The following is a 15753-nucleotide window of genomic DNA, read 5'->3' as shown; positions in this document are numbered from 1 at the left end:
ACCTCTCAATGCCCACACACAGAAAGCAGAAGGGACACGGATGGCACCAGTAGGGTCAGGTCCCCGGGGAGTCATCTCACTGTGGGCTCACCTTGCAGTCCCTGGGCTGTGTGGATAACTTGTGTTATTCACTGTTTGCCTCAGGAGCAATAAGATGAAGTTGTATTTTCTAAGACCACAAGGACTGAAACAGGAGATGGTGAAGGACAGTGGGGGTGGAGAAGGAGCCGTCCTAGGGGTGTTTATTAGAATGAGGAAGCAGAGGCGCTGGGGTCTGGGCAGGAAAAGCTGGCTGCTTCAGACTGGGAAAGGATAGCCCGGACCAAGCTTGTGGTTATTTTAGAAGAGCTGTGACCCATGATCTCAAACCCATTGGGAACTTTATGTCTGGGGAGAACATAGAACATTTAAGCAAGAATTAACTGCAGAGGTCTGACTTCTTTGATGAAGATGTTAGCTTGGTTTGTGATGTTTCAAAGAAGAAGCAAGCAGACCATCCTCGTTGTTTGGGTTACTGGGTTTTCTGGCTTTTCCTTAATCTGTCAGTTTTAGGGCTCCTTTAAAGTATTCCCCCCCCAGAGGGCAGTTGAGCCAGTAAACTGCTTGTTGTGTAAGCACAGAGACCCCATAAAAGAGTTAGGTTTGGCCATGGATGAACGTAACACTAATGCAAGCTGAGGAGACACCCATCCCAAGGCTCAGGTGCAGCAGTCTAGCCAATCAGCTAGCGCCAGGTTCAGAGAGACCCTGTTTCAGAAGATAAGACAAAGAGAAAGCAAGAACACTACTCATTGTCCTGTGCGCATAGACACATGTATGTAGGCTTAAATGGACAAGAAAGGAAAGGCTGTGGGTTTAACAGCGATATCTTAGTGTGTCAAGTTGACAAGGGAGGTCAGTTGTGCTGGCTAGTTTCATGTCAACTTGACACAAGCTGGAGTCATTGGAGAGGAGGGAGCCTCAAGTGAGAAAATGCCTCCATAAGCATTAGGATATTAGGTATTTTTTTTAATTAGTGATTAATGGGGAGGAATCAGCCCACTGTGGGAGGTACCATCTTTGGGCTGGTGGTCATAGGTTCTATCAAAAGCAAGCTGAGCAAGCCATGGGGAGCAAACCAGTAAGCAGCACTCCCCACCATGGCCTCTGCATCAGCTCCTGCTTCTAGGTTCCTGCCCTGTTTGAGTTCCTGTCCTGAATTCCTTTGAGGATGAACAAAGACAAGGAAATACAAGCCAAATAACCCCTTTTACCCACAGGTTGGTTTGGTAATATTTCACCACAGCAATAGTAAACTTAAACAGGACAACGGGATGGTTTATTTTGTGGTGAGGATAATGTAGGGGAAGCTGGATCTGTGTCCAAGTCAGCAGGGACCCAAGAGGACAAGTGGATCAGGCTTTGGGAATGGCCAGGAAAAGGAGTCACAGGGGTGAGTGGAGAAGGTTACCTTGTGACCTATGGTACTAGCTTTTCAAAAATGCTGGTTACCAGTGTGTGACTGACCTAAGATTGGTTGGATGGTGTGGGCAAACAGGTGTGGGGAAGGGGGGGTGGGTCACTGACACAAAACCGCACACCCTTGCATCACAACAGCATTTATTGAAACACAGATGGGGTCAACCCAGAAGGCGAGGCACCCACAGACAGAAAGTGGCCATAGTCCCCATCCCACCAGCTCTCCCTTGGACAGTTCCCTGTGCACATGCGGGGGAGGCCTGGAGCAAGTATGGGGTCGTTGAAATGTGCAAAGCCTTCTTGAACAGCAAGACCTGTTCAAAGCCCCCTAGCCAGGGGCTGTGGTAGTAGCCCTCCCCAGAGAGCAGACTATTTTCTGGGAAGTACTTCAAGAAGAGTGGTTAGAGCAGGTTGTCCCAAGGAAGGCAGTCAGCCAGCGAGGTTAGTAAACTCAACCAATGATAGACAGGTGCTTGCTGCCCCTGTACCTGGGGCCAGAAGTGGAAGCTGCTTGGGAAGGGTTCCCTCTGGTCCTTGTTTTTGGGGGGCATGGCTGGGTGGTTGGGATCATGCCTCAATCCAAGAAGGCCAAGCATTATTGTTCAGACATTCTGGGTGACTGGTAGTGTCCCAGAGAGCTTGGTGAATGATACAAATCATTTACAAGTATGAAGACAGGTTGGGGTTAAGGGAAGGGTTGGGAATGACCTTCTCAAGTGAAGCCAGAGGAGAACTGAGAGACAACTCCCTAAAAGGCAAAGACGGAGGAGAGTGGCCCTGAACTCTTTCCTCTCACAGGAACATCTGGAAGATTCTGGAAGCAAGCACACATTTCCCATTCACACACCACTCCACTCTGGGCAGACAGGTGGCTCATCTGGAGGTCCTGGCACTAAGCAAAGCGCACTGAGCGGCTGCTCCCACAGGTGAAGCTGGAGGTGCGGGGCTGGCAGGGAGAGCAGGAGTCAGGGGCCATCACTGTGATGCTGCCCCCAGTGGCAGAGGGCCCAGAGGCAATCTGGCGGCCTGGAGTTGTGCCATATGTGAGGCCTCCACATGTGACTCCTCCACGGGAGCTGCTGACACCTGTGGGAAGAGGAACAGGGAGGGATGAGGGGCTTGCTGGGGGGTCACCCACCCACCAGAAGTCTGTTCTGTCAACCTCACAGCACATCTGGAGAGCTGTAAGGATCCCTAGACCCATCTCCCTGGGCTGCAGTTCCTGATGACCACCAGGAAGGGGCACTCAACTTTTTGGATTCCCTTTCCCATTCCCAGAAGTCCTTAAAGAAGAGCCTGGAGGAGACTGAGGAAGTTGGGGAACATTGGAGGTTCAGCGAGGCAGCCCCGTGATCACCTCTCCCATCTCCCAAAACCATTTTTCTAGGTTTGCATTTCCAGCAGATACTTACAGACATTCACAGAGCCCACACCCTCGCACAGCCTAGGGGAAAGAAAGGGCCATTAGTTTCAAGCAGTGAGCTGGGTTCCTTGAGGCAGTTGCCTGGGGGACATACGGGGTCAGCTTTTGTTCTAGGTAGACTCTATTTCCTGAAAGGCAGGAAGGGCTTTCCCAAATCCTCATCAAATATTCATTTTCTTTTTTGTATCCTCAATCCAGGGAGACCAACTCTCTTTGTTTAGAGCAGCACTGAGTGTAATTGTGACTTTTACACACTGCCTGCAATCAGAGTGTCTGAACCTGCTGAATATGCTTGAAGCAAGGATTAGATAGAGCTAGATTATATACAGGGTACATCATCCTTATTATACATGAACGTCATCTCAAAGGAAACTATAAATGGGCGTTAGAAGCCCTGGACCCAGTGTTGTATTCCACAGACACAAAGTTACTAATCTACAGAGCTTAGTAACTTTGTGTCTGGGAAATGTACTGGCTGTTGAGCCAATCTGCTTCTGTGTTTGGACAGGAAAAATGGTACTTACCTGACAGGATGGAGGATTAAAAACGGGCACTTGACATAGAGCATTTGTTATGTGATAGGTAGCCATTAGCACTGAAGCCCAGACTGGAGTAGGGTGGTGAGAGCTGTGTGTCACACTTGGGACAGCACAGTTCAGCCAGTGGACCAGGGTCATCTCCTTCCAGGGTTTGACAGGCCCTAGCCAGCTTGCATGTTCAAGACAGTTTGGCCCCTGGAGTTCATTCCCACAAGGTTCTAGGCTCACCTGTGCTCCTCGCCCTCCAGCAGGCGCCTGTAGGTGGCGATCTCGATGTCCAGCCCCAGCTTGGAGTTCATCACCTCCTGGTACTCCTTGAGCAGGCAGGCCATGTCCTGCTTGGCCTTCTGCAGGGCAGCCTCCAGCTCAGCCAGCTTGCAGCGGGCATCAGTGAGGGCGGCCTCTCCCTGCTGCTCTGCCTCAGCCACAGCAGCTTCTAGCTTGGAGCGCTGTCAGTAAAGAGGGGTCGTCTAGTTAGAACAAGATATGGGTGGGGTGGGGCCTGGGGTGGGCTCCTCCTAGTGTACAGAGCAAGGGAAGAGAGAGCCCTTGAGAGAGTCAGGGCAGGTAGTTGGATATGCTGGCAATCCAAGGAGGAGATGGGGCCGGGGACTTTTCAGCATCTCTCTTTGCTGGCGGGCAATGGCTGTTGGACATGGAAGAATGTGTCTCCCCAGCATCAGTGCTGTATGAGATGAGGGCAACCCTGCCTTCTCTCTAGTCCATGCTACCTCTCATGCTCAGTTTGAGCCATGCCATTTCATCCTAGTGGGCCAAGAGCCTGGTGATGCTGCCTGCCTCTGCTTATTGATTGCCCGAATCCACTTTCAACCTACCTGGCACTTGGCATTCTCGATCTCGGCCGTCAGCCTCTGGATGATCCTGTTCAGCTCATTCATCTCCTCTCTGGTGCGGCGCAGGGTCTCCCCATGCCGGATCACTGTGGCCTTCATCTCCTCACACTGGGGGTGGGGACGGGGCACAGATGCTTATGAAGCATAGTAGGAGAATCACCCCCTGAGCATAACACCAATGAGTGGGTGGCTTGTACAACATTTCCACATAGCAGTGCTGGCTGGCCACCCCAACCTGCGGTCAGTCAGCCTTTCCATTACCAGTTCTAAGGGAAAGGAAGCCTTTCCTAAGAGACACCTTGCATGGCTCCCATAATTGTGTCTAGGAGGCAATCACCTTGGTGCGGTACCAGGACTCAGCCTCTGCCCGGCTGCGGCTTGCAACATCATCATACTGAGCCTTGATCTCAGCCACGACACAGTCCATGTTCAGGTCCCGGCTGTTGTCCATCTTGACGATGACGGAGGTGTCTGAGATGTGGGCTTGTAGAACGCGGACCTCCTGCGGAGTCAACAGTAAGGGTATTATACTTGGTGCCTTTTTTGGCTTGGTGCCCCGTTCCTGAGGATAGCATTGATTCTCTGGTGGAGCTCTTGAGGAAGGTATACTGGCTGGTTTTGTGTGTCAACTTGACACAGGCTGGAGTTATCACAGAGAAAGGAGCCTCCCTTGAGGAAATGCCGCCATGAGATCCAGCTGTAAGGCATTTTCTCAATTAGTGATCAAGAAGGGGCCCTTGTAGGTGGGGCCATCCCTGCGTTGGTAGTCTTGGGTTCTATAAGAAAGCGAGCTGAGAAAGGCAGGGGAAGCAAGCCAGTAAGGAATATCCCTCCATGGTCTCTGCATCAGCTCCTGCTCCTTGACCAGCTTGAGTTCCAGTCCTGACTTCCTTTGGTGTTGAACAGCAGTGTGGAAGTGTAAGCTGAATAAACCCTTTCCTCCCCAACTTGCCTCTTGGTCATGATGTTGGTGCAGGAATGGAAACCCTGACTGAGACAGAAGGTCTGTGATTCCTGCCCCTTCCTCCTTCATTCACACACAGACACAATATAGAACAGCAAACCAGAAACCCTAATCATCACCTGGGGCTAGCCTCCGACTTGAAAATGAGAGTGTGGGGAAGGTCTAACCTGAAGACCTAGGCAAAGGGTCTGGATTTGAATGCCAAACAGTATCTAGTCCACTGTGGATCTCCATACATGAAATCCCCTTCATATCTATCTAAAGTCTAGCATGCAGCATACTCTGACATGCAGAGATACCCACAGGCACAGAAGCCATACACATAATGCATGATTATTCTCATACATCTGAACACAGACGCTCTGTAGCTCTGCACATTCGCCATTTTACACCATGCACAGTGGGACCTTTTCACATGGGTATAGGTGATAGTTTCATCCATGTGGCTTGTGGCTGTGCACTCTCAGGCTCAGGTCCCTGAACCCTCCATCCCATCTCTGTGTCTGTGGCATGTGAGCGAGTGAATCTACCTCTTCATAGAGACGCTTCAGGAAGCTTGACTCCTCCACCAAGGCCTCCACGTTGGCCTCCAGGTCTGATTTACGTAAGTAGGCGCAGTCCACATCCTGAGGGGGGGGGGAAGCAGAGAGGAGGTAAGGCACGTGTGAAAGGGTCAGGTCACTGGCCAGCCTGGGGGACTGTGCCTGGAGGCCACAAAGGTGGCTTCTCCCTCCCTGCCCTGCAAGCAGACCCACTCTTACCTTCTTGAGAACCACAAACTCATTCTCTGCCGTAGCCCTCAAAGCCACCTCCTCTTCATACCTACATGTGGAGAAAGGACTAGAACTCAGAGCTGGAACCTCAACTCCTGCCTCAGTGACTAGCCAAGATCTTCCAGGGATCATAAAAAGGATCAAACCTTTCCTGGTGTAACATTGTCTTTGTGTGATCTGTTTGCGCATTGCTCCTGGCTAGGTCTTATCCCAACTTGTATTCTCAAGCCCTTTGGCTCTTGGGTGGGCCCACCCCGAGTCTAAATCATTCCAGCACCTTAGTTTCAAAGAGTACTGTCCTGGTGTGGAAAGCCCTCAGCCGGGTGCCCAAAGCAGGAAGGCTGGCAGAGAATGGAAAGGCAGCAGTGGAGCTCCTGCTGGATTCCTAGGCTCACTTCCTGGGAGCCACTGCTCACACACTTGATCCACTGAACACACTCTCCAAGGCCCAGGAAGTCCTGTGGGGATCCTACAGATGCTTCAGCAGAGGCCTCCCATCCGGCTCCTCCCCACCTCCAGGGCCCTGTAGGCATGCACACTCACTTTTTCTTGTAGCCCTCCATGGCCTCCTGCACATGGTTGAGCTCAGCAGCCAGCCTCCCGCTGTCGGCCTCCACACACTCAGCCTCCCGCCTCAGCGTCTCGATGTAGCCTCCAAACAGCGGCTCCAGGTTGCTCTCACAGCAGCGCTGGTTCTGGTAGAACTGCCACTTGGTCTCCAGCAGCTTGTTCTGCTGCTCCAGGAAGCGCACCTGCCGTTCGGGGCAAGGAGAGAGATGAGAGGCATAGTAGGAGTTTAGAAAGTGTGTGTGTGTGTGTGTGTGTGGTATGTGTGTACACATGGTATGTGTGTGTATGTAAGGTGTGTGTGTGGTATGTGTGTGTATGAGAGGTGGGTGTGCACATGAGGGGTGTGCGTGTGGTGTGTGCATATGATGTATATATACATAGTGCATGTGTGGTTTGCATGTGTGTGTGCATAAGGGATGTGTGTGCATATGGTATGTGTGTGTGTACATGTGCAGTGTGTGTGTGGTGTGGTATGTGCATATGGTGTGTGTGGTGTGTATTGTATGTGTGTATTTTGGTGTATGTGGTGTGTGTGTGTGTGTGTGTATGTGTGTGTGTGGTATGCTTTGCTAGAACTCTGCCATTTCATGTTGACTGAGCCAAAGGTCAGCTCCAGCTCTGTGGTTGGGGATGAACAAGCTGTTGAACCTCTTATGGCCACGCTCCTCGCCTCAGTGATACTAGTGTTACAGCTATGAAAACTGAGCAGGTTCATACATGTAAAATGCTTAGAACAGTTCCTGACATGTAGCAAGGATAGCAAGTCAATAAAGCTACTCTAATTACCAGTGGTCTCTCAGTCATTCATTCCCAACAAACACATCTCCAGTATCACTGTCTGGTACCCAGGCCTGTGCTAAATCACCCCCAAACATGTGTACCCCATACCACACATGTGTACACATACAGCACACACAAATACAATGCTACATACCATACATATACACTTCATGCATGCACTCAGTTTCTCTCTCTCTCTCTCTCTCTCTCTCTCTCTCTCTCTCTCTCTCTCTCATACACCATATAACATCACATACATATGCACCACATACACCACACATATATACCCTACCACACACACACACACACACCACATGCCACAGCACAATACACACACTACACCATACCACATACATATACTACATATACATACACCATGCCAAGCATAGCACACAACACAACATACACAAACTCCACACACATAGACCGCACACACTACACATACATCCATACCTCTCTCTTTCTCTTTCTCTCTCTTTCTTTCTCTGTCTCTGTCTGTCTCTGTCTCTGTCTCTGTCTCTCTCTCTCTCTCTCTCTCTCTCTCTCTCTCTCTCTCACACACACACACACACACACACACACACCACATACCCAACACATCCATGGCTTTCTATTCATGTCTATGACCTTTATTTTTGTCTATTTTCATGTCTTCATCTGTTTCTGTGTTTTCTATATGGATGTCTGCTTCTGTTTTTATGGCTTTCTCTCTCTATTTCTAAGGTTGTTGTATCTATACCTTTGTCTACGTTTGTGTCTGTGTCTATAGATTTGTGTCTGTGTATGTCCATACCATTTGTCCAGGAAGCTCATTCATTTATCATGATTCTGTGTGTGGGGTGCAGACGCTATTTCCTCCACAGTATGGACAGGGAAGCAGACTCCTGAGGACGGGGAGGCTGCCTCACACTCACTGGTGGACAGTTATCCCTGTCTCCTGCCTTCACTGGAGCACAGTGTGTCTGCTCAGTGTCTCCAAGCTCCCTCAGCAACATTTCTCAGTACAACATGGATGTTAGGGTCTGCCCACGGGCTGATTTTGAGTATGTATGAAGACCACTAAAGAAAGAGTATCAGGAATGTCACGTCTCCGGTCTCCAGGACCTGGAGTCAGACCTACTCTGCTAAAAGGTGGCTTTAGACTCCCTTCCTGAGACCCCTGGGAGGCAGCTCCGGCACTGATGGGTGCCTGGAAAGGCAGGTCACCTCCCTATCTCCCTTCCAGTGGCCACATCTTCCTTGTTCAGCTGCCTTATGTCCACTACCGTCTTTTGAAAAGATAGTAACCATCGACAGTTCTCCAGTGCTTGCTATCATCCTGTACTTTCCATAACTGCACCCCAGAATTCTCAAATAAATCCATGAGGCAGGTCTTGCTATTCAGGGGGTGTATCCTGCCTGGGTTGTGACACTACTGAGTGTCACAGCCAGGGCATGAGGAGGCAGTGTGACCTGTGCAGCTCCCTCCCGCTTCCCACACTGTCTAGACTGGCACTGTGCCTTCTGTTTGTATAGTCTTCTATTCTCCTAACCCTCAGCCCTGAACCAGGCTTCTGGGGACACACCTGCTTTTCATATTGTCTATACACACACACACACACACACACACACTTTAAACTATAGACTCAGTTTCTAGACTACATAGTGAAACACACACTTTAAACTATAGACTCAGTTTCTAGACTACATAGTGATTTTTCCAAGTCCTTGAAGAAGGCATCCATCCATCTATGTGGTCTGCATTTCTCCCCTTCTCCTGTCTGTAACCTGGCAGCCAGTTTGTCACCTCAATAGAATGGGATCTTCCCAAGGAGGTCAGGGCTGAGGTCTGCGCTGGACCATCACAGGCCACACCCACCTTGTCGATGAAGGCAGCAAACTTGCTGTTGAGGCACTTGATCTGTTCCTTCTCCTCATGCTTCACGCACTGAGCATTGGGGTCGATCTCCAGGTTGAGGGGTGTGAGCAGGCTCTCATTGACAGAAACTGTGGTGATGCAGGGGGGGCTGGGCCCGCAGACGCCTCCAGAGCGGTATCCAAAGCTGCGCCCACAGGAGCCGGCTCGAAAGCCCCCAACAGCCATGCGGGGCCCACAGGGGCTGGGGTTACAGAGGCTTCGGCTGCTGAAGCCCGTCAATCCCCGGTAGCAAGACACTCCTCGGAAGGGAGCTGCGCTGATGCAGCAGCGGTTGCCAGTTTTGGGGGCCACTGCTGAGCAGGAGCTGAAGTTTCTGGTAACTCCACATCCTGGGCTGATCCTGTAGGAGCGACAGGACATGGTGTGAGCTGGACGATGTCTCCCCGGCTGTGGGGTTGGTGCAGGTTGCGGTGTGAGACTTGGAATCCTTTGGGTCTCTCTGATCCTCTGTGGTCCTTTTATTGGTGGGGAGAGCTGGGGTTGGCTGTGTGAAAGCAGTGAAAAGCCATTTTATGTTGTTTATGGGCTTGGGGAGGTTGCCAGGAACTCCTTAGGGACTCGTCTTAAAGGTGAGCTCAGAGGCTATTTGGGCCCCGTGAAGGACTGAAGATGTTATTACGGACACTGGGAAGCACTTTTCATCTTCAAAGCTCTTTACACACATTAAGTAATTAATTTTCACACAGTCTCTCTGAGATGGCCTCAACCCACACCTGGAGACAGATTCAAACTCCATAACAATCTGGGGGCGGCTAGGGTTTGGGATACCAGTGGGGGCTGTAGAATCAAGGAGAGGCTAGAGTCCCAGTTTAGATGAGACCCAGAGGTCTCTGCTCTGTCCCTAGCCCCACACAGACACGTCCTCATGTCTGTCACTGTCCCTAGAGAAGCCTCACAGTCCCTTGGCTGCTTGCCCTAAGGTGGTTCAGAACTGGAGGGGTTGCTCTGATTATGCATTCTTAAGGACAGAGGGCTGGAGAAGACGGTTCCTTGGAACCTTCTGGATTCCAGCCCAGAGAGCTGTGGTCCAGAACCTGTCTTTCTCAGCCAACAAAAGTGCAAACCACTGAAGTTTCAGTGGCCATATAATGACCACTTGTGGGTAACAGAGAAACTCCTCTTCAGCCACTTTCTTCCTTGTGGCCAAAACAGAAGGGTGTGCTCAACCTCAAGGTAGCCTGCGTTTGCACATCAGCTTGCTCTGGGTTCCATCCACTTGTTCCTTAAGAAGAAACGTGTCTTGTAAGTACCTATCCCTTCCAAGACTACCAGCCGCAACAGCGAATCTGTTGGTAGGTCATCCCAGAATTGTCCTTCTCCAGGTCTGCTTTGAGCTTCCTTTGTATGTACAAAGATGAGAGTGGATTTCTGTCTCCTGGGGGCCTCTGGGACCCATGGCCTTCTAATATCCCTGTTTCCCTGTGTCCCTGGGCCACTTATTAGGATAATGATGCCATTCCTCTATTGCTAATGAAGCACAAACAGCAAATATGTGGTCTCTGCCCTCAGGGAGGCTCTGTAAACACCTGAGGAATTAGGTCCTCAAGGGAGGACAGCGGGTCAACTTGCCTAGAGACAGATTCTTTTTTCAGAACCAAACATTCCCACTTAAACATGCCTTGCTGGTTACCCTGGGTCTGCCCTCATGCCCACGGCCTGGCAACCTCAGGTCCTCACCTGGCATTAGGTGGATGGGCATCAATCCTATATGTCACTTTTATTCGTCATGGGAAGTGGAGAGACTTTGAACAGCCAGAGAAGAAGCCTAAGTGCTCAACAGCCGGCCCCACAGGGCATTCCAACAGTGGCCCCTCAAGAGAAAGAAACAGGGGTTAGCAACCAGGGTAGTGGGGTCAAAGCTGTAAGACCTAGTTCTGCTAGACTTTTTCTAGTCAGGTCTTTGGAAGCTCTCACATCTCTAAAGCCGCCTGCCCCCATCTCATTCCCTTCCAGAGTCTGATTCTATTCTAACCCTCCTTGTTGGTGGAGGTAAGTAGCAAATACATGAGACTGTGTTTGGGGCATCATAAAGGTCTGTGCAAGGGAAGTCTCCTGTTGGAAACGTCCCCACCCCACCCCAGCCATGTGGGCCTGTTCCGGCTCTGCCCTTTGCACATTCGCAACTTCTTTACCCTTTCAAGGCTCTGTTTCATGTTTCCACGGCCTCATTTCACTCTTATAAAAACTTGGGGTGGAGCCTGGGGGTGGAGGGAGAGGCTGTTCTGGGAGCACAGGTGATGACTCTTAGCTTGTGTGGAGCCATGCGGCCTGGGGCCGGGTGTACTCCAGGGCTTCGCTCTCTCCGCACAGCCACTTGAATCAGATTCACCTCCTGCTGTCCTTGAGGCTGCAGGCAGGCTTTGTGCTGAGGGACACACACACACACACACACACACACACACACAGTCCTTGGCTTTCTCTTTACCAGCACACACACATAGCATGGTCTCCACCATCATCCAGAATCAGTACGGGTACTAAGGCAAGGGAAGCCGTGGTTGCCCACTGTTTCAGTGCAGGGGTCCTGGGCCTGGGCTGGCAGGGATGGAACAAGGGTATAGGGAACAATCCATGTGATGTGTAAGATTTCAAGTCTTGTACAGGGAAAGGTTGGCTGTCTCTGCTTCAGAGAGTGTGCCCCCTGCCACTGCAGTGCTTAACTCTACTTACAAGCTGCTCAGGGAAGCTGTCCCACCAAGCTCTCGTTGGATTGGCTGGGTAGAAAGGAACAGGAAGGCCAAGTCCTCAGTGCTGACCCCATGTGGCACAGAGCAAGTGTAAACCTGACAAGCCAGGTCAGTCTGGGACAGCTGTCATGGAAGGCCCGCCATAGCTGTCCTGGGTCAGGAGCTTTGAGGACAGATGGGAACTTCCCACTGCCACGCCCATCTGTCATCTCCGTGCTGCAGTCTCTATTCCATGCCCTTCTCTCTGCTTCTGAGCCTTCTAGGCAGTTACACCCAAGCCCAGAATGTTCCGGAACAGCTGCCTCCTCCAGGAAGCTGCTGTGAACAAGTCATGGGGAAGGAAGCTGTGATTTCTCTTCCTCTCTCTCATAAAATGCCTGTGGGGTGTCCCAGGTCACTCAGATCATGTCCTCCTATAGCCTGTCATACTTGGTGCTGTCAGCCATTTGCCTCCTGGTCCTGTTCCCTCCCGGTCTCACATCTTTTAAGACCTTACCCTGTGTTAGAACTTCCACTCAGGAGGCCATGACTGTCTCTAATTTGAAAGGTTTCCAAGCAGCTGTTCCTAGGAAGTCTTCAAAAGCTAGCTGAGTGAAAAAGGCCCTGCCGACTCTGGAGCCCCTAGCTTCTGAGGCTCTCTGAGTCACCTGGAGTCACCTACAGCTCTCACACCTGTGGTATTCGGAGGCCCAGGCACTCATTCCTTGCCCTGTGTGGCCTCTCCTCCTCCTCTCTCTACTGAGGCAGGCAGGGTGTTTTGGGCCAGTCTGATCTTCCCCGCAGGGGATCTCCCTGCTCTCAGCGACCATATCCTCTGGGCTTGGAATCCTCTGCTTGCAGAAAGCCTTCCTGAGTTTATCAGAGCGCAGGAGAGCGCTGGCACCTCACTGGTCCTGATCTGTCTGGCCCTGGAGGTACCGTGCTGATCCTACCTGCTCTCTACGTGTCCCTGGCTGCCTTCTCCTGGGTCAGCCCCGGAAGGTTCTCCACGGAGGAGCTCCATCCCAAGTGTGGCCACAGGGGCCCTGGGGACATCAGACTCACCTCAGGAATGGCTTTTTAAAAAACTTTGTTACGCTTAGACTATGCCCCCAATTCTGTGCCAAATGCTCACGGCTGGGACAGCTCTTTAAGGGGATTCTTGCTCCCCTGACTTTTTTTTTTTTTTTTTTTTTTTTTAACGTTTACAGATCTGGGCAGGTTTAGAGATTCAGTAGGCCAGAAGTAGGGGCCAGAGAGATAGGGAGCAGTCAGGGGAGTAACCATTTCTCCCTGGGGCATCACAGGCTACTCACATTTGCTAGCTAAGCTGCCCCTGGCCTGTCCCCACTTCTTCCTCATGGTGCTCCTTCCTAGAACTCCAAGAGACTCCATTCCCCCCCTCAAGCAGTCCTCATATGCTGTTCCCCCACCCTCTCCCGCCCCATCCTCAAATCCTTCCAAAATGCCTCCCTGATCCTGCAGCTGCTCAGCAGAGCCTCTAGTCTCAGAACTGGCCACATTATCAGTTCTGAATGGTTTTCTCTCTCTCTCTCTCTCTCTCTCTCTCTCTCTCTCTCTCTTTCTTTCTTTCTTTTTTAAGCAGTAGAATCATCTTCTAATGATTCTACTCAGGAGGAAGAAATATAAAGCCACGAAATCATTCCTGGGTGTCCCCAGGAGATTGGTTCAGGAACCTGAAGATAACAAAGGGCACCCAAGGACAGTCAAGACCTTCTACAAGGTGTATAGAATGTGTGTGGAGACAACACAACCATCTTGAATGGGACACGTGCTCAGCTCAAGTGCAGCTTGCTGTGTTTGGCTGAACCACAGAGCCAAAAACATCTGAGCATTTCATTCTGTGCCTAGTGAGAGAACAGACAAGCTGTGTCACCAGTCTCCCTGCTGCTGCCCCCAGGCCCGAAGTCTCAACTCAGGAGACCCACACATCTCAGGTTAGGCTGGACTGTGACACTTACCTCTACTGTCCCTGAGACTCTGTGTCACCTGGGCTCAGAAGAGCAGGTGATAAGGCCTTTCTCTGCCTGTCCTTTTGCCTCCTCACATGTCTCTTTCCTATGACCTCAGCACCCATGCCGGCCCTTGAAAGTGACAAGCACATGCCTACCTCAGAGCTGTTCTCCTGCTCAGCGCTCTCTTATCCACAAGGCTTGCTCCATTATTTCTTGTGCATCTATTGTGCAAATGTTATCTTTCAGATTCTTCTTTCAAAAACCATAACCTGCCCTTCTAACCTAGGACTGCTCCATCTGGCTTACCTTGCTCTAATCATTCTGAGTGTGTGTGTGTGTGTGTGTGAGTAGTAGTAGTAGTAGCAGCAGCAGCAGCAGCAGCAGCATATACCCATGTGTGAGCTTGTGGAGGCCAGGGGTCAACTTCAGTTATCGTCTACAACTTTCTACATCTTATTTTCTGAGACAGGATCTCTTCAATGAACCAAAGTTCTCTTTTTGGTTAGGTTGGTAAGCTCTGCAGATTTATCTGTCCTTGACCCATTGCCTTGGGGTTAGAGATGTCCATGGCCACACCCTGGTTTTTACATGGTGCAGAAGATCCAAACTTACACTCTGGTGTCCACATGACAAGCACTGCACTCATGGAGTTGTCTACTTTAAAAAATCTTTTAGCATTTAAGTCCTCTAACGCACTGTATAATTCATGCATCCTACATATGCACCATTGTGTGCTTCTGCCCTCATCCCAAAATAAGCCAAAAGGGTACAGGCATTTTATCTGTCATTGGTGGGCCCCTAGCACCTACAACTGCTCTGAGAATTCAGTGTTGCCTGACTGTATATGTGCATGAATGAATAGCTTTCTCAAATATTTGAAGGTGGGCTGAAAGTGCCATATTTGTACAGCTGTCGACTTCCAGCCCAGAGGATCACTCCACATTTGAAAACTGCAAGACTTGGAATGTTACAATGGCTCTTTCTTGCCCCAGAGTGGTGTGAACACACCTTCTGGGAAATAAGACAGTAGGACACAGGAGTTTGAAAAGATAGCCATGTTAAAAGTTGGCGAGGTGGAGAGATAGGATTCTTCTGCAAAGTTTTTTTTTTGATCATTGCAATATTTGGTTTCTAAATACAATTTTGGTGGGGGAAAATGGTTTTGAAAGATGTTCAAGTTTCCTGCCGCCTGCCATGAATTCTCAAGTACAAGCCTCTGGAGCTAGTGGCCAGCAGAGGGCAGCAAATGCCTTCAGTTGGCCTCCCTGAAGCCTAGGGGGAAAAGCAGGGAAGGCGAAGGAGGTGTGTAGAGTTGCCCAAGATGCCAACCCTTTGGGAACCAAGGCTGCCCACAGATGCCTGTGCGCACCTGGCATTCACGTTGGATGAGAGTACAGTAGTGGAGTTTCTGTCCCTAGCTGTACCTCACTAATAATAATAATGTGGATGCATCTATCTAAACAAAATCAAGGGTTTCTTGTGCAGCACCTACTGTGTGCCAAGTCAGGCTAGCTATGTGCTTCAGGCACACTGTGGCATGAGCTTGATCTCCACAAATTCTTTGATGTTGGAAATAGGTCTCTAGTCTCCCCACAAGACAAGTGGCTCATTAATGTTCAATGACAGGCAAGCCATGTCCCTGGGAAGGAGTTCAATCTCTTACACCTTGGGTTTGTTTCTGTTGATGGAAGCAGAGGAGGGGAGCTCATGTCCCTGGCACAGTGATGGACCATATGTATCACAACCAATTCCTAATGTGGGTCTCTTTAAGTCATGACTCCCCCCCCCCCCCATTTTGGTCTTCCTGATATTAGCTTCTATCACTTCTTTCT

At 50.4% G+C, this 15753-nt stretch overlaps 1 protein-coding gene across 1 annotated transcript; it reads right to left on the bottom strand.

Moving 5' to 3' along the window:
• Positions 1–2196: 2196 nt before the first annotated feature.
• On the bottom strand, positions 2197–9639 carry LOC127667792 (keratin, type II cuticular Hb5). The gene is made up of 9 exons (XM_052161119.1): positions 9220–9639; positions 6555–6763; positions 6000–6060; positions 5769–5864; positions 4612–4776; positions 4257–4382; positions 3649–3869; positions 2871–2902; positions 2197–2544 (listed from the first exon to the last, which is right to left on the bottom strand). Exons 1-9 carry the CDS (start codon positions 9637–9639, stop codon positions 2351–2353), a joined length of 1524 nt encoding a protein of 507 aa, XP_052017079.1. The 3' UTR covers positions 2197–2350.
• Between the last annotated feature and the right edge of the window lie 6114 nt (positions 9640–15753).

The sequence above is a fragment of the Apodemus sylvaticus genome, chromosome 17 (assembly GCF_947179515.1).
Source record: "Apodemus sylvaticus chromosome 17, mApoSyl1.1, whole genome shotgun sequence".
Classification (NCBI taxonomy): domain Eukaryota; kingdom Metazoa; phylum Chordata; class Mammalia; order Rodentia; family Muridae; genus Apodemus; species Apodemus sylvaticus.
Note: the sequence above shows the minus strand (reverse complement) of the source record. Positions and strands in the feature narration are given on the sequence as shown.

Coding starts and splice junctions, on each gene's coding strand:
- LOC127667792 (XM_052161119.1), bottom strand. CDS start 9,639: ATGTCCTGTCGCTCCTACAGGATCAGCCCAGGATGTGGAGTTACCAGA. Junction 6,061..6,554: donor ATGGAGGGCTACAAGAAAAA/GTGAGTGTGCAT, acceptor CTCCACATGTAG/GTATGAAGAGGAGGTGGCTT. Junction 2,545..2,870: donor TGTGGGCTCTGTGAATGTCT/GTAAGTATCTGC, acceptor CTCTTCCCACAG/GTGTCAGCAGCTCCCGTGGA.